This window comes from Alosa sapidissima, chromosome 13 (assembly GCF_018492685.1).
Source record: "Alosa sapidissima isolate fAloSap1 chromosome 13, fAloSap1.pri, whole genome shotgun sequence".
NCBI classification, from domain to species: Eukaryota; Metazoa; Chordata; class Actinopteri; order Clupeiformes; family Clupeidae; genus Alosa; species Alosa sapidissima.
The window spans coordinates 18,708,897-18,731,396 of NC_055969.1; the positions used below are offsets into that span (position 1 = coordinate 18,708,897).

Sequence of the window (22,500 nt, forward strand, 5' to 3'; positions counted from 1 at the left end):
ACTAGACTAAACTAAACTAAAGTAAACTAAATTAAATCTTGATATGATCATCTTAAAACACAAAATAATCTTTTGATGCTAACAGGTCTCTCAGGATAAGTCATTATCCACTCTTTTTCCATTGATTTGCCCTGTAACGCTCTTCTTTTATCCTCCATCTCATAGCCCATTCATGCCAACAACAAAGCCCGTCCAAAAAGCTTAGCCTGTTGACCCAGCTGGCCTTCCCGTACACTAGGCTCACCTCGCGGAGCCCTTCCCCTAAGCTTCGGCTCAAACTGCGGCCCTCTAAGGCCCCCGCAGACACGGATGGGGGGGACTCGTCCCCCTTGGCCCCCTCAGAGAGAAGCAGCCCGCTGGGCTCGCAGAGCACCCTGCTGGGCTCCTGCCCCACGCTGCTGGGGTCCTGTCCCACCCCTCCAGCGAGTCGGCTGGACGTCGAACAAGGTACTCCCCCGCCCCCTTGAGGCAGAAGAGGAGCGGAGTAGAACGCAGCCCAAATCAACCAGCTCCCAACCTACTCGCATCTGTTTTATTTTTTCCCCCACACGTCCATTACACAGTTAACGGTCAACAAATATTGTGCATGTTAAATGCTTACCACACTTTTTGTGTGTCTACCACTTATTTATTTCAATTACACATTTAAATACAATTACCTGAATGTATGGTGTATGCACAGCTAAGTGCCCAGTATACTGAAACATAACAAATATTGAAATACAGTTATGTTACAGTTGTAGATATATTAGCATGGTTATATTCTCAGATAACTTGGGCTGCTCATTGTCATATCAGATAGCTAGTTTATTGATTTACTCATACATCTTTAGCTGACCCATATGCAAAGTGAGATTTGAGGCCTGTACACTGTGTAATGTGAACATGTGAGTTTGTGAGTTGGGGCTGTGCAGCCTGCGTATGTCAGTGCCCCCCCATAGCTGCACTGTCTGCATGCCAGAGCTCACTGCCTCTGACCCCTAGCCTGTCCTAGCACAGCTAGCGTTAGCGTTAGCTGTGACGTTTGGCCTGTTTGCCCATGAATGCATCCTCCTCAGCCCCTGGCACTATCACTCCTCAGCTGTTATTCCATTTCCCCAACTCCTTGTCTCCCTTTACCGCTGCTTTTTATACTGGATCTCAGGAGTGCTGCCTTTCCCTTTGTCCCCTAGAGCTGGGCCAAAACCTGCCTTCTCAATCCCAGCACTTGGTGTTCCTGTTAGGGTAACCTGATGATGTCTTCATATTTCATATTCTCTGGTTCAGGGAGAATTTACATTTTCCAATTCCAGGTCTATTTCAGGTTCCACCTAGTTGCATTGCGGGTCCATTCTAGTTCCATTCTGAGAGGTCATCATCAGTATCTTTCATTTCCATGCCCCCTTTGCTTCCTGCACATGGTGCCTTGTGCATACTGTACTCAATGACTAATGCTGAGTCTGCCCTTTGATGCTCCTCCTGTGGCGAAAGCAAAGTTTTTCCCTCACTAACAGGAGATGTGTCCTGCCTTGAGAGACGTTGTGAATGTGGGATGCGTCTGCTCAATATCAGAACATCTCCCAACTTACCTTCTTTTTTAGGCCCTTGGTTGCTCCTGTTTTGCATGAAACCTTTACGGATTAGAGCAGTCCTTCAAATTATGTGACCCCCACCTCCCCCAGTCAGCTACTAGTGACTGGATCTTGGATTGGTTTAGATCTCACAGTCCTGTGTGTGTGTGTATTGTAGTTGCAGGCCGGTGGTGGGGCACTAAGCGGGTAGACTTTGCCCTCTACTGCCCAGACGCGCTGACAGCATTCCCCACAGTAGCCCTGCCACACCTTTTTCACGCCTCCTACTGGGAGTCCACAGATGTGGTGTCCTTCCTGCTCAGACAGGTGATGGTCCCCAGAAGGTCCCTCAATATCAGTGCAAAACACTATGTAGCTTACTGTTATCACTATAATAAATAAATATAATAAATGTGATTATATATTAATAATATATACTTGGATTTTTTAAATATTGCTTAGCACGTATATTTTCACAGTACAATTGAATGCACATGTGCATGTTTCAAACTAGGCCAGACTTATATGCACATGCACACATACTCATATTCTCACAAGAGAGGATATCTTGCTGTAACATTTACACACTCATACACAGGAGGAACATGCACTATAAAGTCTTCCATTTACATTATGCTGAGTCACGGTTTACAGTTTCATTGCTAATATATATAATGCCGTGTAACCTTTTCCTCTGTGTAACTCAGGCCTCTGTTCTTGCTCCATGTGTAGGTGATGAGACATGAGAGCTCCAGCATTCTAGAGCTGGATGGGAAAGAGGTGACCGAGTTCACCCCCTCCAAACCACGCGAGAAGTGGCTGAGGAAGAGGACCCATGTCAAAATTAGAGTGAGTCTCAGTCTGAATACATACATACTGTACGCACAATTATACGGCTCTTCACAGTGCAAGTAGAATGCTGCATTGACTTGAAAGGGAGAAGTGCCTTCAATGCTGGCACGTCGGGGTCCGGTTCGCCCTGTCGGGACTTATTTTCCCAATAATGACCGGCGATCTATACATTATTCCTTACATATAGCATGCACACACACATAAACACATACAGACTCACCCAAACACCATAGTCTTTACCTTAACTTTAATTCATTTTACTCAATTTTACACAAACATCAGACCACACAATCAGTAGCTAAGGACAGACATCAGAGTCATCAGGCTTTACATTAACCCCTGAAGAAAATGGTTAGCTGTGTTGGGTGAGTAGCATGTCCTGCACTGACCCGTGTGTGTTTGCGTTATAGAATGTGACGGCTAACCACCGTGTGAATGATGCTGTGTTCACGGAAGACGGCCCTCAGGTGGTCACCGGACGCTTCATGTATGGCCCACTCGACATGGTCACTCTCACTGGAGAGAAGGCAAGTTGGACTTAGACACATGTGCATGACCACTTGTGTATAATACTGTATAAGGTCTTCAGGTATGTCCACAGGTCACAAGTGTGGGGAAAAATATAAAGCCCTTTGTAAACAATGTTGGAAACACATCACAACCCCTTTTCACTTACACTCCCCTCTGTGTGATTGTGTGTGTGTGTGTGTGTGTGTGTGTGTGTGTGTGTGTGTGTGTGTGTGTGTGTGTGTGTGAATCGTGCATGCCTGCGTGCGTGGTGTGTTTACTGCTATGTTCTCCTGCCCATAGGTGGACATCCACATTATGATGCAGCCTCCATCAGGGGATTGGGTGTACTTTGACATGGAGCTGACCAATAGCAGCGGCCGTATCTCCTACAACATTCCTGAGAGCAAGCGCCTCGGTATCGGGGTTTACCCAGTCAAGATGGTGGTCAGGTGGGTGGCCATTACATTGATACTTGATTGAGAAAAGCAAAATGAGCACTAGGATTTAAAGTTTCTTAAATTAAGTGTCCTTACACTGACAGTATATAGTAGGATTTGCGAGGGACATAAACTGGCAATTGAGACTCCTCCAGCTTGTTCAGAAAATAACTGTTTGATATAGTATAGTATAGTATAGTATAGTATGTAGTCCATGCAATTCTAAGCAAATAGCTCAAACATAACAGTTAGAAACCTTGATAATGTCCTGTCATTTATGATTCATCAGAGGAGACCACACGTCTGCGGACAGCTACCTGACCGTGCTGCCCAGAGGCACTGAGTTTGTGGTGTTCAGTATCGACGGCTCCTTTGCCGCCAGCGTGTCCATCATGGGGAGTGACCCCAAGGTCCGTGCCGGGGCGGTGGACGTCGTCAGGTATGACTCGACCTCTCTGACTCCGCTGACCTCTCTGACCTCTCTGACTCCGCTGACTGAAGACCACTGATGCTCACATTGTGCACAGTGACTCACACATACTTTGACTTCATTCAGTGTATTATATTATTTCATTCTTGCATTAGAAATGTAAGCAGTAAGCTCCCAAGGGTCTGTTGTTTACAGTGAATTTAGAACCGCTAAGGGGTGTTGTTTGGCACACCACAAAGTAAAATAAAGGGCCGTTCACATCAAGAAAGATAACAGCAAAAATGTATCACTCTATCGCTAATATGAATGACAGCATCCGTTAGTTAGTGTGGATGCTTTTATCGTTTTTTAGTTATTGCTATCTTTATACAGTAGTTATCGTTCCCTGTGTGAACGGCCCTTAATACTGGTGGAATGTAACTGCAGGGATAAGTTTGCACCTTTGAATGTGGCTCACCCAAAGTCAAAAACTGTCTGTTCTAGCTTTAAAACTGATATGAAGGATACAAGACTATTGGTAAGGTCTAACGTAATATGATTTGATGAGAAGTGATCTGAAATAGAATGAACAAATATATCTTTATTGTCATTGTACATGTACAAAGAAATTTGTGCTTACTTTTTATCTCTGCAAATGAAAAAAGAGCTTATAAAAATATTAATAAAATATGAAGGGCCTCTAAAACGAATGAAATAAATCAGAAATAATCAATTAAGACTGGTGTAAAGTGTGTTTTTGTGTCCTGCTCGGACAGGCACTGGCAGGACCTGGGCTACATGATCGTGTATGTGACCGGGCGGCCGGACATGCAGAAGCAGCGCGTGGTGGCCTGGCTCTCGCAGCACAACTTCCCCCACGGCATCGTGTCCTTCTGCGACGGCCTCGTGCACGACCCGCTGCGCCACAAAGGCAACTTCCTCAAATCTCTTATCTGTGAGGTGAGAATGTGTGTGCATAATACACTTAAAGGAACATGCCAATTACCCCAGAGATACAGTAGATAAGAGGATACATACCCTTCTCTGTGTGTGCCTATAGCTAGCCTATAGCTAAAGGGGAGCTATAGGCTAACTGATGTGTGTCTGTGTGCGCAAAATCCACTCAGACAACTAGAACTACAAGTCATTTATATGTAAGAGGTGTGCCTGTTTGCCACATGTGTTCCCTTCACACAGGACACCAATCCCTGTGTGTTTGCCATTCAATGGCTCTATATTTTCTTAATGTCTTGTTTTTTGGTTCTTTGTTGTCCTGTGCAGGCTCACATGAAGATCTTTGCTGCATACGGCTCCACTAAGGATGTTTCTGTGTACGCCTCTATTGGCCTGCCACCCTCAAACATCTACATAGTCGGACGACCCACCAAGAAGATGCAGCACCAGTGCCAGGTAAGCTGGTCAGTGGTCAGGTGCCCAACTGCAGATACTGAGATTTTTTTTTTTTATATTTTGTGACCAAAGAGCTTAAAGAGAAACTATGCAGTATTGGCAATTTCTTCGCTGTTTTCTCGGTTTTTGCTTCTTTTTTGCTGCTCCATCGCTACCTTGTTCTAGCCGGTGCCTGCCGTGTATTTAAATGCAGAAAAGCAATTCGTCACACTCGTTACTTCCTGACACTGAGGCTGTCAGCCCGCAGGCCCAAAATTGAAAGGGTGGTTTTTCCGCTCACAGGCGCTAGGGGGAAACGAGACGGCCACCATTCAACCCGAAAAAAGTCATATAACCATTCCAATGACTCAGAAGTTGTTACGTTAAGGTAAATTAAGGTAAATTAAGCTAAAAAAAAAAACGGCATAGTTCGCCTTTAACTTTGATGAAGCTCTGAGAGAGAGAGAGAGAGAGAGAGAGAGAGAGAGAGCTTAAAATACATTCTGGTCTCCATGGGGGAAATATGAATTGTGCAAAGAGAAAGGGTTAAACTAGGGAGACGCTTTCCTATGAAGTAGGCTAAACAGTAAGTTTTCTTTTTCTTTTCTAAGATGAAGTCACTGCTGGTTGCTTAAACTGACTTTCACATAGGCCTACAGTAGACTTCGAATCATCACTGACCCTAGTGTCCCCCGCTAACCTCAAGTGCAATGCACACCATAAAGCTGGTGGTGAGGTTTCAGCATTACAGTCCTACTAGTATTCTATGTGCACAGAGCGCCATCTGCTGATAAGGTTACTGTCAGCAGGAGTAAAATGACTAGTGAATAAACAGGTTGTGTTGCTGGAGTGTGAAAGTCCCAAAGCTGTTCCAAAGCTTTTTGCACACATAGCTGCATAATTTGTTCCTATGCTCAACAACCACCTGAAAGAGTAGAAAACATACTATGTTTTTAAAGTATTTTAAGGTATGTTGTAAACATTAAGGTATGTTGTAAACATTCTGTTAATATGCAGGGGAGTATTGTTGCGCTCAGATGATCTAGAGTTTTAGCCAGGTGCGTTGAGCATTGAGAATAGCCGGACGGCTGAAACGTCTGCTCGTGCTCCCAAAATTAAATGGACAAACTCTTGATGTAGACTTTGTTTAAGTCAATTCTTTCAGTGTGCGAACTACTCCTCTCTCTCTCAACATTCTGTTAATGAAATGGAATTGTGACATACAGTACTCTATATTTGACTAATAACAGATTATCACAAGCAGGCTATACAACAGATATAGTATTTCAATTTTGTTAAACTTGTTACTTTTACTCCAGTATATTTCTAGGCCAAATATCTTACTTTTTACTCCACCACATTTTGTGACAGCTGAAGTTCCTCTTGGAAAAAAGACTGTCCAAATACATGTGTACTTACTGTACATGTGTATTAAGAGAATTAGGCGTTAAATAATGGTGTTGGCTAACCGACGTATGTTATTGTTATCCACTATTTACTGTACCTTGTTGACCCCTTTTCACAATATTGATGTTACCATAACTAGCTTCATGACGAAGCAAATGATGGTTATTGGTCTTAGCGATTATTGGTCAATCACCTTGAGGAAAAATGCCACTGATGTAAAACAACTTTCATCAACCCAATTTCTGTTCACCCATACACTTTTATGAATAACTTTGCACACATACAAAGTTAAAGAGGACACTCTAGTAACATACAGCACACACATATGGATATATGTATATATGTCTTTAAGGCTAGACATTTCTTACAACATGATAGACAATGATACATACAATGATAGTCTAACACTCTGTAAAGCGCCATGAGATGTAATGTTTTGGCGCTCTATAAGTGAAATTAAATTGAAATTGAAATTAAATTTAAATTGATAGACAATCTGACACTATCAAACACAAAAGGGGACGTCTTGATTTTGTCTGAAAGTCTGAAGCATTCAACAAAGCAAAAAGTGGTTACTTGAAGTAGGCTAGATCAGATATCAATGAAGGAGAATGAATGCCTCAAGGCTCAATGAATGCCTATGCCTGTGCCGAACCGGTACCCGCATAAAAGTAGCTCGAACGGATAGATTGAGACATTCCTAAAATTCACGGGCGGATAATTGCGGGCGGATAGCGAATAAAAACCAAAACAGTATTTTTAGAAAAATATGTGCAATATTTGTATGCCAGCATAGGCCTACATATAGCTGTTTGTGATGCTCATGGTTGTATTTTTTCTTGTAATATTAATACGTTTATTTGTGTAATGTTCTGATGCAGCAAGCTTTGGGCTATGGCTCGTTATTATACGATTTAGAACTAATGCGAAATGTTAAAGAAACATGTACGAGTTATGTTACATCGCCTATTTAAAGGTAGGCTACCGATGTTAGGCTACTTGAAGAAAGCGCACTTTACGCTGTTCATTAGCTTAAGATTTAGATTGAATGTGAAATACTCAAATCAAATATGAAAGTTGACAGGGGCGCGTTAAATAATTGTATTAGGTTAGGCTATATTTGTGCTCCAATAGCGCGAAAGAAAGCACTCGTAAGGCTGTTTTAGAGAGCCTATTGTGATGTTGAAAGGGTGCGAGACTAGCCTAGAAATCTAAACGCACCCTAGCGGCATGATTTTAGCTCCCGTGTGATTTATCGCGGGCACGGGTCGGGTAACGGGCCTGGGCGGGTGCGGATTTAATTGTGATATTATCACGGGTGACGGGTCTGGTGCTGAACTTTACGGTACGGGCGGGGACTGGTCTCCAAAAACGGACCCGTGCAGGACTCTGATATCTGTCATTCCCTAAGGGCAAGGAGCACAACATCAAACAGCTTGTTGGTATTTTGACAACGACTGCATCTCTGCAGAAGGAAAGTGCTTGTTTGGAGTCTCTTTTCCTGATTGTGATATTTAGGGACATACAGGGAGTGCATGCTACACACTTGCATTTTAGCCATTTAATACCAAAAGACAATTTAGGGAAAGTAACAGAAAATACAAAGCTGAGAAAAACCTGTGGCACACAGGGGGGAAAGTTCATTATTTAGGTCAAGTTCATTGTAAGCCTACCCTGAGCAATACAGTTTTGGATTGACATTCAAGATTTGACACAATAAGATTTTACAGGTTACAGAAAAAAATGTGTGTGTGTGTGTAAGCGTTTGATGGCTCTAAAACATCCAGAGATCATCAATAGGATACAATCATCATAAAATCATTATGTGTAAAATAATAAAAAATATTGAAAATATTTACAGTGTAAAAGAGTAGAGCATTGCAAGCAGAGAGAAAGAGGGATTTATTCCAGAGCTTGAATGCAGCAGATAAGAAGGCCTTGGCACCACTGCTGAGGCTGATTACTGGTTGGCAGTAGCGCTACAGTATATCAACCATAGGGAACTGAAAAAAGTGCAGGCACTGTGCTGAGGTTGATGGTTGGCAGTAGACGACCATAAGAAACTGGAAGTGCAGTGCAGGTCTAAAAGGAATCTCTGCAAGATAGGCAGAGGGTGAATAGTTAGTTTATTTGACAGTTATAGAGTCATCATAACTATCAGCCCTATTCCTGCTATGTCAGATTGAACAAAGCAATACATTTTAGGGTGTTAACACATACCACTCATTTTTTAATGTATCACTGGAAAAATGTCACTGTTCCTGAAGTTGTGTTGATTCGACCATGTATGTTTGCCTGGAGACAGGGATGAAAGAAAGCGGTCAGAACAACAGGCCTGTCACCCTGTCACTAATAAAACACACTGTAATGTAGTGTAGTGAGTGTAATGTAGTGTAGTGAAGTGTCCATACCTGGGAATGGGGGCTCTTGTAGAAAGTCTTGTCATAGTAAACCAGAAAATCAGACCCTTCTGGATTGTTGACACACTGCACAGGGGCCTGAGAGGTGATACACATCATGTTTGTTATTGTGACTTTCTCACAAACACATATTAACCCAACACTTGCATGTACACAGCATGCCGAACTGTAACTGTGCTTGTAAAGTAGAGTTGAATCATAGAATGTAACTGTGCTTGTAAAGTAGAGTTGAATCATAGAATGTAACTGTGCTTGTAAAGTAGAGTTGAATCATAGAAGAAATGCAGAAACAATAAATGCAGGTTAATCTGACCATGAACGGGTTGCTGATAGCCACAATGAGCTATTCCCATCTAAGATTTGAGGGTCTCACCCACATATTCGCACTATTTTCATTGGTTTCATTTCAATAGACTCCTACAAGATGTAGATGACATGAAATCTTCTTTAGACAATGTATCAACAAAACTTAGTTTTGGAGTTGATGGAGTTAATATTGTGATGCATCACATGTGAAGGGGGTGGGTGGATGTAGGTGGTGCATGGGCTTGAAACAAGCCAGTGTGTTTAGCAAATTTGTCTTGATATACTGTAAGACGTCTTAAAATAAACCAAACTCTTTATTACATTAAGTCAAAATGATCTTACAAGAAAATCCTAACACCAACTAGATTTTTGATCTTAATATAAGAGTAATAACACTTGGTTTGATAAACAGTTTTTGCAGTTTATTAAATAGGTGCCATACATTTTTGATTCACTGCAGTTTAAATGAGAGATTTGTCATGTAAGAGATTAAGAGCTTGCTGATCATGTCTTTTTCAACACTGACAGAAAAGGCTCATACTCATTGTTGCTTTGAGTGTGGTTTACTTGGTGGTGGTAAACACTGCACTACACAGCGGCATAACAATGGTATGACTTTTGAGGCATTATGTAAGGTTTAGTCATGACACATTACTACCTGCGGTAGAGGAGAGTTGTAAAATGTCTGGTCCTCGTACATCTTCACACCAGACCCTTGTGGGTTGTCCACACATTGAGTAGGATCCTGCGACATATTAATATCAGTTATAAAGATATTCCATGTGTTTGCACTCACATGGCAACCAACATGTTTAAGTATTCTAACTTAGTATGTTACACATCACATATGTGAAACATTTAAATAACTAAAATTATGTATTATGGTTTGGAAAATTGCACTCACCTGCACACATTTTGCCATTCCAGATTCTCTTCTTGATCTGAAAAGAAGTTGCTAGTCAGTCTGCTGCAGTTAGAGCAGGGGTTAGAGTCTTTCATGAACGAACACGCTTACTTTGAATGCAGTACTGGAGACCCGTCTTGTTCATTTTACATTTGCCTCCGTCAAAAAAGGTTGAGAAATATTCAACTTTTGCTGCACCAGCGCTACAGCCCTCTGCACACCCACGGCCCGAACATATAGGAAGTTATCATCAGAAATCGAAACAGTTTGCAGTTACCACTGCTTCCCCAGCCTTCCGCCTGCCTAAATCTATGCTAATTTGAAATTTGTGGTGTAAACTGGGAGGGACTTTTGAGTCCATGGGATTTTTGGGAATCCACTTTTGAGTCATATTTGCACAGCAAATATCCACTAACCACTAACAAAAGTCGCTCAATCCTGGCCATGATGAAAGCCGGAATGGTAATAGGTTAACACTGCCTCCTGACCGGGTTCCTTAAAGGTTTTTACCAACTCAAGTATACGTGTTTTCGAACCCTAAGTATACGTGTTTTCCCTTGGAAAAATCATTTTGAGCCTGGCTTTATCAAACGATCTGATTTTTTTGGTAAGCAAATAAGTGCGAGAGGATTAATGAGAGAGGGCCTCATTTGCATATTTAAACTTTAAAATTGAAAAAACATGCAATACATTTTTTTCTCATCTTAACATAAGTAATCAACTGAGAAAATTTCATGATGATACCTGTAGCTATAATTTATTTTTTTTACTCTATTCACGCTTTAATGATCTTATTATGCTAATTATGCAAATTGCCCAAGGTGCAACTTTTGGTAACCAAGTTGAAATCCATCCACTAGTCCTATACATGACATGTCTGCAATAAAACTTTAGGGTACTCAACATTTCTGGGTTCACTATTGGGCCTATGGGAGATGCAACTAGACTATAAGTGCAAGGAAGCTGTTTCTTAGGTTTATAGTTAAACTTACAATTGGAACTTGGCTCAATTGCCAGTTAAAGAGTAGCCTCTATTAATTTAGTCAACTTTATAAAGTGTTAAAAAGGACAAATGTACCTTTAGTTTTAGTTTACTGTCGTATGACCTTAATGTTTAAACATTGTTTTGACAAACATACCAATTTAGCCTACCTTCTTGTCCATCTGAAATAACTCCTAGCTTTGCTGCCTCCTACCTTTCTGTTTTTGCTACTGTATTTGCAAAAAGTTTCATATCCATGGTGGCTTGGAGACGATTGGGTCAGCAAAAGTAAGTGCTGCTTGTGTACACAATCCACTGTAATTCTTATGCATAACATTATTGAAGAAATACATTTGTTTATTTTAGAGAATATGGGGTACAGTGCAGTGATGAGTCAAGGCCAACTTGGCCAACTTGGAGTGAATATACACACACAGGGGAAATATACTCACACAGGGGAAATTATCTCTTGTAAGTCTCTCGTGGACACTGATGAGGGGCTGAATGACCTGTAACAAAACATGATAACTTAAAAAACATAGCTAGACAAATGTTATTTTTAACGGCACAAATCAGCACAAACATAGCACAAACGATGTAATAAATAAACCATAATAACTTAGAAAACATAGTAGCACAAATGTATCTTTTGGCGGCACAAATCAGCACAAACCATTGAGACCATTTTGGGAAGAACGTTTTTTCATGTGACATATTCTAGGTTTTATAGCTTTGTGTACATCCACCTGGTAGGCAAGGGACAAGTTGAACCCAGAGCCTTATAGATATCTATAAGGCTCTGGTTGAACCTATTGAATGTCGTTGTCTGCAGCTGCCTCTTGGTAGGCTACATCTCTGTATATCAGCAATGTCAACATTTCAGGTATCAATAAAGGTGATGATGAAAAGTTATCCCATTGTTCAATATTTGATAGCCTGTCACAGGAACGTTATTTCGCTAAAATCGCCCTGATTTGGTGCATTGATCTAACGTTATGGGAGAACCGGTGTTACATGGCAACTGGCACCCATGTTAACTGGCTGCGTTGGTGAACTTTCACGAGTGATGACATTTCTTCAACAGATGTGGCCGCTTGCAGATTTGTCATTTTCTGATGGAAACTGGAGACGAACAAATACAAATATGCATGACATATTTAAATGTCAAAATTGTCTGTAGTACACTACATGCACTGGACCATTAATATGCCACCAGAAAAATAAATAGCCTAATAGTAACTCTAAGTGGGTATCAAACCTGCCTCCTAAATTAAACTGATTACATGATAACCACTCATCTACGTACTTGCGCCACGAACCAGCTGACAAATCACAGTGAAATTTACTTGACTTAGGCCATACAATTAATAGGAGTCAGCTGATATGTTATTATGATTGTAGCAAGTTAACACGGCTGATCATGGTATATGGCTACCTACCTTGTTGTCTTGCTAGTACAGCAGTTGCCCAAGCCAGTAGGTCTTCAAAGTTTTTTTTCACTGACTGCTGGTCAGGCTCTTGGTGGCCACCTAGTCTATCTGTAGCCTAAATTGAGGAAGGATTACTGGTCTAAGGAAATTGAGGAAGGATTACTGACATTAACATGTTGCGCCACAGGAGATGCACCAGTTTGTGAATTGAGAAATAAAGTATCAAAAAAATACCAAACCCATGTTTACCCATGTTTACATGTCAGTGTAACCAGGGTCGTAATTCGTCCGCCACAGCCTCAGCCTAATCTCAGTGAAAACTTAACCATGATATTTTGAAGGCCTACTAAATGGCTTGGGGAACGGTAGCAAGATAACACAGTAGCCAGATAACATGACCAGCGATGTTAACTTGTTACAATGATAATAACGTTAGCTGACTTCTTTTAATCGTACAAGTCAAGTCAATTTCTCTTTGTGCTGTCAGCTGGTTCGTGGCGCAAGCGGGTAGACATCTGATTATCAAGCAAGCAGTTTAACTTATTAGTGGTTCGATGCCCACGTGGAGTTAATTTATGCTATTAAGGTGTTTGTTTTGAGTGGCATATTCATGGTCCAGTGCATGTAGTACTATAGACAATTTTGACATTTAAACATGTCATGCATATTTGTGTTTGTCTCTAGTTTATATCAGAAAGTGACAAATCTGCAAGCAGCCGCATCTGTCAAAGACTCGTCACCAATCGTGAAACGTCATCAACACAGCAAGTTAACATGGGAGCCAGTTGCCATGTAACACAGGCATTAAAATACAGTAGTCAAGTCAAGTCAAGTTTATTTATATAGAGCATTTCATACACAGAGGTCATTCAATGTACTTTGCATAAACAAAAGCAGACAGTAATAACAAATAAAAAAAATAAAAGGGCAATAGTGAAATAATAGTTTAAAAGGTAAAGATCATAATAATAATAATAAAAATAAAAAACATAAAATGCACAAGGTAAAATCATTTAAAAATAAAGAATAATCCATTGCAGTAGAAAAGTCTATTGCAGTAATCAACCCTGCTGGAGATAAATGCATGAATGAGTTTTTCTAAATCATTTTTTGACATCATCCATCTAAGTTTGGGAATATTTTTGAGGTGGTAAAAAGCTGATTTAGTTATCTCTTTCATGTGGCTGTTGAAATTTAGATTACAGTCAATGAATACACCAAGATTTTTAACAGTATCCTTTGCTTTCAACCCTTTTGTGTCAAGGACAGTGGCAACCATACTGTAAGTCTTTCCTCTTTTTTACCAAATATAATTACTACTACTTACTACAGTTTTTTCTTTGTTCAGCTGAAGAAAGTTTTGAGACATCCAGGTGTTGATTTGTTCTATACACTGACACAGAGATTCAAGGGGACCATAATTGTTTGGTGACAGAGTAAATTTGTGTGTCATCTGCATAGCTATGATATGAAATCAAACCATTTTGGATGATTTGTTCAAGTGGGAGCATATAGAGGTTGAATAATAGTGGCCCCAAGATCGACCCCTGGGGAACACCACAGGTCAAGGACATTGGTGTTGAGGTACAGTTTCCAATGGCAACAAAGAAACTCCTTTCTTGTAGATATGATTTCAGCCAGTTGATAACTATGCCTGTAAATCTAACCTAGCGTCTAGTCTGTGTAATAAAATACTGTGATCAACAGTGTCAAATGCTGCACTAAGGTCCAGTAGCACTAGGACTGATGTTTTACCTGAGTCTGTACCTGAGTCTGAGTCTGCCAATAAAAGGTAGATTGGATATGGGCCTGTAATTGTTTAGCAATTGCCAGACAGCAGTGATACATTTACCATGTGAAGGACATCTGCTGTTATAAGGTGAAAAACAGTTTTAAAGAAATTGGTTGGCAAAATGTCTAAGCCACATGTGGAAGACCTGAGATTCTGTACCGTTTTTTCAAGTGTGTTGTGGTCTATCAAGCTGAACTCTGACATCAAGTTAAATTTCCATCTATTTGTAGCTGGAGGTTCCAGATTTAAAAAAAAAAAAGGATTTTTTGAAAAAAGATGAAAACTTATTGCATTTTTTAGCTATAGAGTTATACTTCGAGTAGTAACCAATTTAACTACATGTTTTGCATTGTATATACTGTTTTGCCTTGTTTTTCATTCTTTTTCCAAGAAAGACAAAAAGACCTAACCTAACTAGTTTGAATTTACCTTTGGTGATCGTGTGGTTAACAATATTTAATACATATATTTTGAAGTGATTATTTTGTCTTTATGAAAAAACATCTTGGAGTACGCCGATAGAGAGTCTGTATAACCACCAGTGGTACTGTCATGAACAATAAGTTCCGGCTTGCGAAAAAGTTCCGGATGACGTAATAATCACGTTCCGATCAGCTGTTAATTTCTAGGTGAATGTCTCTTAGAATCTTCGTGAAACACTGTCTAAACACGTATGAAAAAGGGAGAATTTAAGTCGTCAGTGCGAAATAGATAGCCTATATTTTACACTGTATAGGGGAGAAGATGGAATATGTATCTGGTGAAATACAATTAGCCCTGACTCTTTCGTTTTAAGGTTTTATTGAGCGCCACGCAGCACGTCAAACTTGTAGCCTATTTTACCGCGTCTGTGACCAATATAAGCTAGCCTAGGCCTACTTGGGGTTGTCTGAAGCTAACTATCTGAAGCTAGGCCTGCTTGAAAACACTGAAATAGCCTTGGCTACTGTCATGTTGGATATTGAGTTTCGTTATAAATGTATCTTTAGGCTACAAATCGGTTCGCTAAATATGCCAACCTGTTCGTAGGCTACTATAGGCACTGTTCATCTTCCTCGTCCACATTAGTAGTCAAACTCTCAATACCCGTTATAACGTAAGCTACATTTCCAGTTGGCTACTCAGTTGGCTTCAGATAATCACAAAGTGCCTTTATGTCGCTTATGGGAAGGAAGACAGTAACAATGTTGTCCTACCTCATAACGAAGTTCGGCCTTCTGCATTTTATCTCAAAACACAGAGACTAAACGTCATCTTTGCAGTATACAAGTAATGTCAAATGTGGTGTTCAGCTGGTTACATTTGCGTCAGCAAAAAAGTTGATTTTGCAAGGTGCTAGTCTAGTTATTTCACACTGGAGTTGGACTACAGCAAAACTATCTTAGGAAGAAATCTGTGTTCATATAGTGTCGTACATAAACTCAATCACTAAGGTATCAGACGCTTTAGTATTGTGATAAAGTGCAAGAAATGTTAACCTGGGTAGCTAGACTATTTCATTCAGGGCCAACACAGGTGTAGTAGTACAGTATGCAAGTGTCTCAACATCAACAATAGTAAATACACGTACTGTTTTTAAATTCATTAGTAGGCCCACATGCATATAGTTTACTAATCCCCAGACAGCATGTGTGTAACTTAAATCATAAGACATTTGTCATGGTGCACATGGCTTATGGTGGAGCAATGGGGAGACCACACCAAAAGTGAATTTGAACAAAAAGTAATTTATTACATACATTTGGTGGAAAAAGTTACAAAGTAAGAGGGAAACCAAGTATGTAGTGCAAGTCAGCATTTGTAGAAAAAAATGAGAGCCACTGCAACACTGTCCACTCTAATGTTTCTCATGTGTCAAAGGGAATGAATAATTGCCATTAGCAACTTACTGCCAATGCAATTACAACATATTTATAAAATACACATTTTAATAAACATAATAATAATTAGGCAAGAATTACTCAAATGTATGGTCTTTTTATTTCACAAAATAAAACCACAATTGATGTCTGGGCCAGGAGGTTCCTCTTTTTGCTGGCATTGGTGAGCAGGTTCAATGCATATCCTCTCCTCCAAGCTGGCTTGGTTGTGCAGGTGTTTCAGTCCAGTCCTCTTCTCAGGCAGCACCAGTCAACTAACCAACATCTAAGTTAAAACTGTTTCCCAAAACTATCATACTTACATAGTACTTTGTAAGTCTTGACCATGATAGTATCCAAAGTTCAGTAGTCTGGACTAAGGTGGTCATTACATATAGTAGCCTAACACGCGGACTGACACCTGCAAATAACAGACTTACAGTAATGATGTATGAAATCATCTCTCTCTCTTTTTTTTTTTGTAATTCAGGGTCATCAAGTTAATTCATTGGTTCATATAGGCCGACCTTGTAAATTAACGACTGCTTTGAATTCACTTTTAAACATTAGTCATTTAAATGTGCTGGTGAAACTGTTGTATACTCTATTGTTATTTACCCTCTATTCACTTGTTTACACCGTCATATCTGTGGTGCAGTGCAATAAGGCTGATGATAGCCTGCGATGTGCAGCACATGACAGTCAGCTGTCCAAGAGTTCGAATCTGGATTGAAATAGTTATTTTGACTACAATATTCTCACCATTGTTTACCTATAAGTCTATCTATTATGCAGATCATATTATCCCCCCACTCCATGACAAGGTTAAAATCAAAGGCTACATATTCTCAACTGACTGATCAAAAGCGTGCACCTTGTATTATTATCTGCAGATGTGTGACTTTTACTTGTGTGCATGTGGCTGCAAATTGGCTTTCAAATAATATATTTTATGCCTAAGCCATTTTAAAATATGGATGTATGGTGGTTAGAAGTGTATAATATCAACCAGAAACTTAAATCCGTTTATAATTATCAATTTGTACACAAATCTGGAGTTAGTGCAGTCTTTCACATGAAAATCCCCTGAAATTTTTCTACTATGCTTCTACCACAGGTCGAGAGGTGTAGTTTGAACTAGCTAACTTTACGACTAGGGTTGCAAAGGGGCGGAAAATGTCCGGTAAATTTCTGGAAACTTTCCATGGGAAGTTAAAGGAACCGTATGTAAGATTGTGGCCAAAACTGGTACTGCAATCACTTTAAATTACTGTAGAGCGGTGTATCCCGTCCCCCTCCCCCCTGACTGGCAGAACTGGCAACCAGGATGCCGAAACACTACTGACTTCGTGATTAGTAGATAGGTGGAGGATGGCGCATCAGGCCAAAACACAACATGACAACATCAACATCAGTTGAGGGCTGCAACTTCACTTTTTAAATGACAATATCTTGGCTGGACTACTGTTGTCAGTGATATAAGCAGGGTTCTAAATTAACACCCACCAACCCACCAAATGCGGGGTTCAAATTTATTTTGGCGGGTGTTAATAAAAACTTACTAGCCAGTTTGGCCTGTGATGCATGAGGCATTACATGCATGATGCATTAGGCTCTGTTCTTGGTCATATATCCCCCTGGCAGTACTTCCTACATTTCCCATGACCACTGTGCTACGTGATGACGTTTCATACGCCCATTGGCTGCGCGCAGTTTGCTGTGAAACCAGCGTGTGAGATGATGGAAACAAACGGAGCGTTTACCAGAAAACACAAGGAATTAGAAGTACGAACGGAGTCAGAGCAGGGAGCATAGACTGAAACAGGAGGGAGTTAGCCAGTAAAGTAAAGTAAAATGTACATAACGCATGTACATAACACGTCACGAAATATTAACGCATTGTGTTTACCTATTTTCTTTGTGGGGGGCTGATGTCATGTAACGGAGGCCGCAAAACCTTGAAGCAGCAAGATGGTTTATTTAATTTATTGTCTATGGAGTTAGGTGAAGATGGAACGTGAGGAGGTTGTAGGCGAAAATGTTTTTAAAAAGTTGCCTGATTAGTGATCACCACCACCAGACGCATAACGCACTATGCGTAGGTCACCGAGAGACAGAGGAGAGACCAACATTTAGCCAATAAATAGTAGCTGTACGGCAAACTGTTTTTCACTCTTGTAAGAGAAGTATACAATGTCAACATGCACCAACAGCATGTTACATAAAGATGATACTTTTCGGGTCCTCTCTATGAAGATCCAACTTGAACGTAGGCCCTATGCTACTCCATTTAATTGAGAACGCGTCTGAGCACGCACGTGAGAGAGAGAGAAAACGAGTGGCAGGTTCCAGCTGGCTTGTCATTGTTGATGATAATTGATATTTCCTTTTTATTAGGTTAAGATTAAACTAAATGCGGCAGTGGTTGGGACAGACTTATGGGGGCGAGAAGAGGAATGAAGCAGGGGATGAGGATATCGACAGAGAAATAGATAGATAGATATCCCAAACATGAAATGAAGTGTTTGCACTTTCTGTGTATATTTTGTGGTATGTATTCATGGCAACAATGTTAAACGTTTATAGATTAAACTGCTGGCTTCATTAGTCCATCATGCCTGTTTCATTCGTCCCGACCGTGGAATGCTTGAAGCGACAGTAGACAGTGAGGGTCATTCAAATCATTTGTAAATATAGGCTAGTTAGTTAATTTACTCGCATTTGGCAAGGCGAGTGCATGCCTATTTTAAACCCTGTAGCAAGTGACAGCGCGTCACTCCTTACGCCCTCCTATCAGTTCCTATGGCCACTTGGCCAGTGCGAATGCAAATGAAAAAATGGTTTTGGGGGAGAGTAGTTAGTAGAACTGATTTAGAAGTGTACTGTTCCTATAACTACATTCCTGTAAAGCAGCACCAATGTAGTGCAGTGTTCCTACCCAAACAGCAACTTCATATGGCTATTTTACAAGCGATAAAACCTACTCTGAGTGATGTTTGTCCTATTAAAAGTTTGTGCCATCAAAATGATTTTGGAAACGTTATTTTAAGGTAAATACAAATACTCTTTAGGGGGACTTTAAATGACACATGTATACACGTTAATTCAAGGCAGTCATTAGGCTGTAAATGCTATTAGTGTCTCCCTATGTCGGTGTAATAGAAGAGTGTCAGAGAAGCACCTACACTTTCTATCTGTCAGGGACCTGAAATGTGCATGTGGACTCATGCACACACATACACAAACATTTATACCCAGTTGAGGATGCTGGGAGATCACTCTCCGCATCTTCTTTCTGTAGCCTGTAACTGCCTATACAGGTATTTCTTTTCGATGGCCATCCCTTCATGGTCCTTGCTTCATGGTCAAGGCTGTGATTACTCATTCTTCTCTCTCTCCTTCTAAAATAATGAAGATTAGATTAGATTCAACTTTATTGTCATTGTGTAGAGTACAAATACAGGGACAACGAAATGCAGTTTGCGTCTAACCAGAAGTGCAAAAAAGCAGAAAAGTGCAATGTGACACACAGTATAGACAGGTGGTGCAGTATAAGCAGTAGAAGACATATAGTGCAGTGTAGACAGTAGTATACAGTTAAGAAAGTGGTATGGTTTACAGTAATATAAATTAAATATAAATATGTGCAATGTATTAGCAGTAGCCTTATAAGAGCAGGATAGATATGGATATGCAGTGTGAACAGTGTATGAATATCATGTACAGATATGTGCAGTGTAGTCGCAGTAACATTATAAGGCTAACAAAAATAATACAATATAGATATACAGTATGCAGTATATTAACAGTAATATTATAAAAACAGAATAAATTTGGATATTCAGTATGAACCGTAGACAGATATATAGACAGATATGTGCAGTATAGTAACAGTCAACATTATAAGTAAGTGTATGGCATTTTTCGCTTCCTCCTGAGTCTCCTTCCTCTTCTGCCGTGCACTTTTCCTGTCCTCATGGCTGCAACTTGCGCTCTCTATTTTCCCTGTCCTCACGACTGCAAATTGCACTCGTATTTTCCTACCCATTCTTCCCGGTGTTCCTGCAGAGACATTTGTGCTTTTAGCGGCGTGTTTATCAGGTCCCGGTGTAACATATCATCTGCGTTGATGACGTTTCATGATTTGGGGGGCAGCCGTGGCCTACTGGTTAGCGCTTCGGACTTGTTACCGGAGGGTTGCCGGTTCGAACCCCGACCAGTAGGCACGGCTGAAGTGCCCTTGAGCAAGGCACCTAACCCCTCACTGCTCCCCGAGCGCCGCTGTTGTTGCAGGTAGCATCGCCGCAAGGCACTTCATGACAGGACATCAGACATATGACACCAAACAAATAGTTCATACATCAGACAAAGACAGACATAACATGAAGAACATACATCACACACTACAATACACTAGACACCCTTGGGTATGACCAGGCCAGCTGGACATCTAGCTTATTTTGACTAATTTAAAGATTTTATGGCTTGTGGTATAAAAGAGAATTTGAATCTGTTCTTGGTCAGGAGGGGTGGACAGAAACAACGCCTAGATGGCAGTAGTTTAAAATGAGATGCCATGGGGTGTGTATAGTCACATACAATGTTATTGGCCTTTCTCACCAGTCTGTCTTTGTAAATGTGTTCATTGCTCGGTAGTGTTATCCCAAGTAACTTGCTGGCAATTGTAATTGTTTTTCTGATTGTCTTTTTCTGAGACTCAGTGGCATGTCCGAAACAGCAAGTAATACAGCAAGTTAAAACACTTTCAATAAAAGCAGTATAAAACATTTGGAGAATTTTGTTATTGACATTAAAAACAAGCAGTTTCTTTAAAAAGTACATTCTTTGCTGTGTCTTAGTGTGCAAAAGATCAGTTCATGAGTCCCATTTAAGCTTGTTGTCCAGTACAATGGCAAGGTATTTGTAGTATGTAACAACCTGAATAGTCTCCCCATCAGTGTTGTGTGTAACGTGTTACAAAGTAACGAGTTACGGTAACAAGTTACGGTAACGGAACTACTTTTTCAAGTAAAAAGTAGTGTAACGCACTACTACAAAAAATTTGGTAACGTAATGTAGTTCCTTTTTAATATCGGCGCAAAGTTACTTTTCCTAGGGACAGGTTTGACAGCGACGCTGCTTTCTCAGCTGCGCGCTTGCGCAATAGGCACGAGCTCCACACGGCACCCTACGTGACAGAGGCTAGTAGCATGAAGTGCAATCATAGCTCCACATGATAGCGCCTGTTTAATGAAAGAGTATAAGGCTATAAAATAAGCCCTCATATATTTTGTGTTCACCTATATGCCCAAGATGAATCGAGGCTATGTTATTTGATATTGTTTCATAGGGCTTTAGTGGTGGTGTTGAAGCCTATAAGCCCAATGTGCTCAAAAGTGTTCTGTTTGTGGCATTTTTTTTATAATAAATAGCACAAAAGAAATACCTGTTATGTCCTCAATAGTAGAACTTTATGTAGGCCTACACATTTAGGAACAGATATTGGGTTCTGCCCGAAGTCGAGCATCATAAAAGTAACGTAAAAGTAACGAGTAAAGTAAAAAGTTACTTTCCATAGAGGGTAACTAAGTAAAGTAACGGGTTACTTTTTTGAGTAAGTAACGAGTAACGAGCAAACACTGCTCCCCATTGATAAAAGTGTCGGTGGATTGCTGTGATTTTCTAAAATCTTTTGACATTTCTTTGGTCTTATTGGTATTTAAAATTAAATGTGACTTATTGCACCATTCTAAAAAGGAGTCTAAAACTGGCCCATGATCTACCTCCCCATCCTGTAGCAGACTCACTAGGGCTGTGTCATTTGTAGGGCAAGTGCCTGTTTTGAAAAGTGCTAGTGCATGAATTTGTATATAAAATAAATAGTAAAGGAGATAAAACACATCCTTGTGGAGAGCCTATGGATGTTGTCATCGCATCAGACAGAAATGATCCAATAAATAATCCCTGTATTAAGATAGAATTCATTGGCTAAAATCTCTGCAAGAGTCTCAGGTTGCATGGTGTTAAAAGCTGATAAAAAGTCCACAAATAAAATCTTTGCATAAGTTTTTGGTTTCTCAAGGTGAGTGTGCAAAAGGTGCATTAATGTCAAACATTAATGCCTACATTATAAACTAATGTAGACAATGCAAAACATATGAACATAGATTTTTACAAAAAAAATAACATGAAGATTAAATGCATTTAATTGTGATTTGTATTTATTAAGTCATATCAGCATACTTATTACTGT

At 40.2% G+C, this 22,500-nt stretch overlaps 1 protein-coding gene across 8 annotated transcripts in view; it reads left to right on the top strand.

Annotated features, from left to right (window-relative positions):
• LOC121680863 (membrane-associated phosphatidylinositol transfer protein 2-like) overlaps positions 1-22,500 on the top strand; it is a 74,776-nt gene that overhangs the window by 46,399 nt on the left and 5,877 nt on the right. For 6 of the 8 annotated variants that reach the window (XM_042060420.1, XM_042060419.1, XM_042060423.1 and 3 more), the window contains 8 exons: positions 166-447; positions 1,729-1,877; positions 2,283-2,399; positions 2,813-2,929; positions 3,213-3,361; positions 3,639-3,788; positions 4,535-4,718; positions 5,040-5,168. In XM_042060420.1, coding sequence (XP_041916354.1) covers positions 166-447; positions 1,729-1,877; positions 2,283-2,399; positions 2,813-2,929; positions 3,213-3,361; positions 3,639-3,788; positions 4,535-4,718; positions 5,040-5,168 — 1,277 coding nt within the window. The remainder of the gene's footprint in view (positions 1-165; positions 448-1,728; positions 1,878-2,282; positions 2,400-2,812; positions 2,930-3,212; positions 3,362-3,638; positions 3,789-4,534; positions 4,719-5,039; positions 5,169-22,500) is intronic. The other 2 variants (XM_042060425.1, XM_042060426.1) reach the window with 1 other exon arrangement.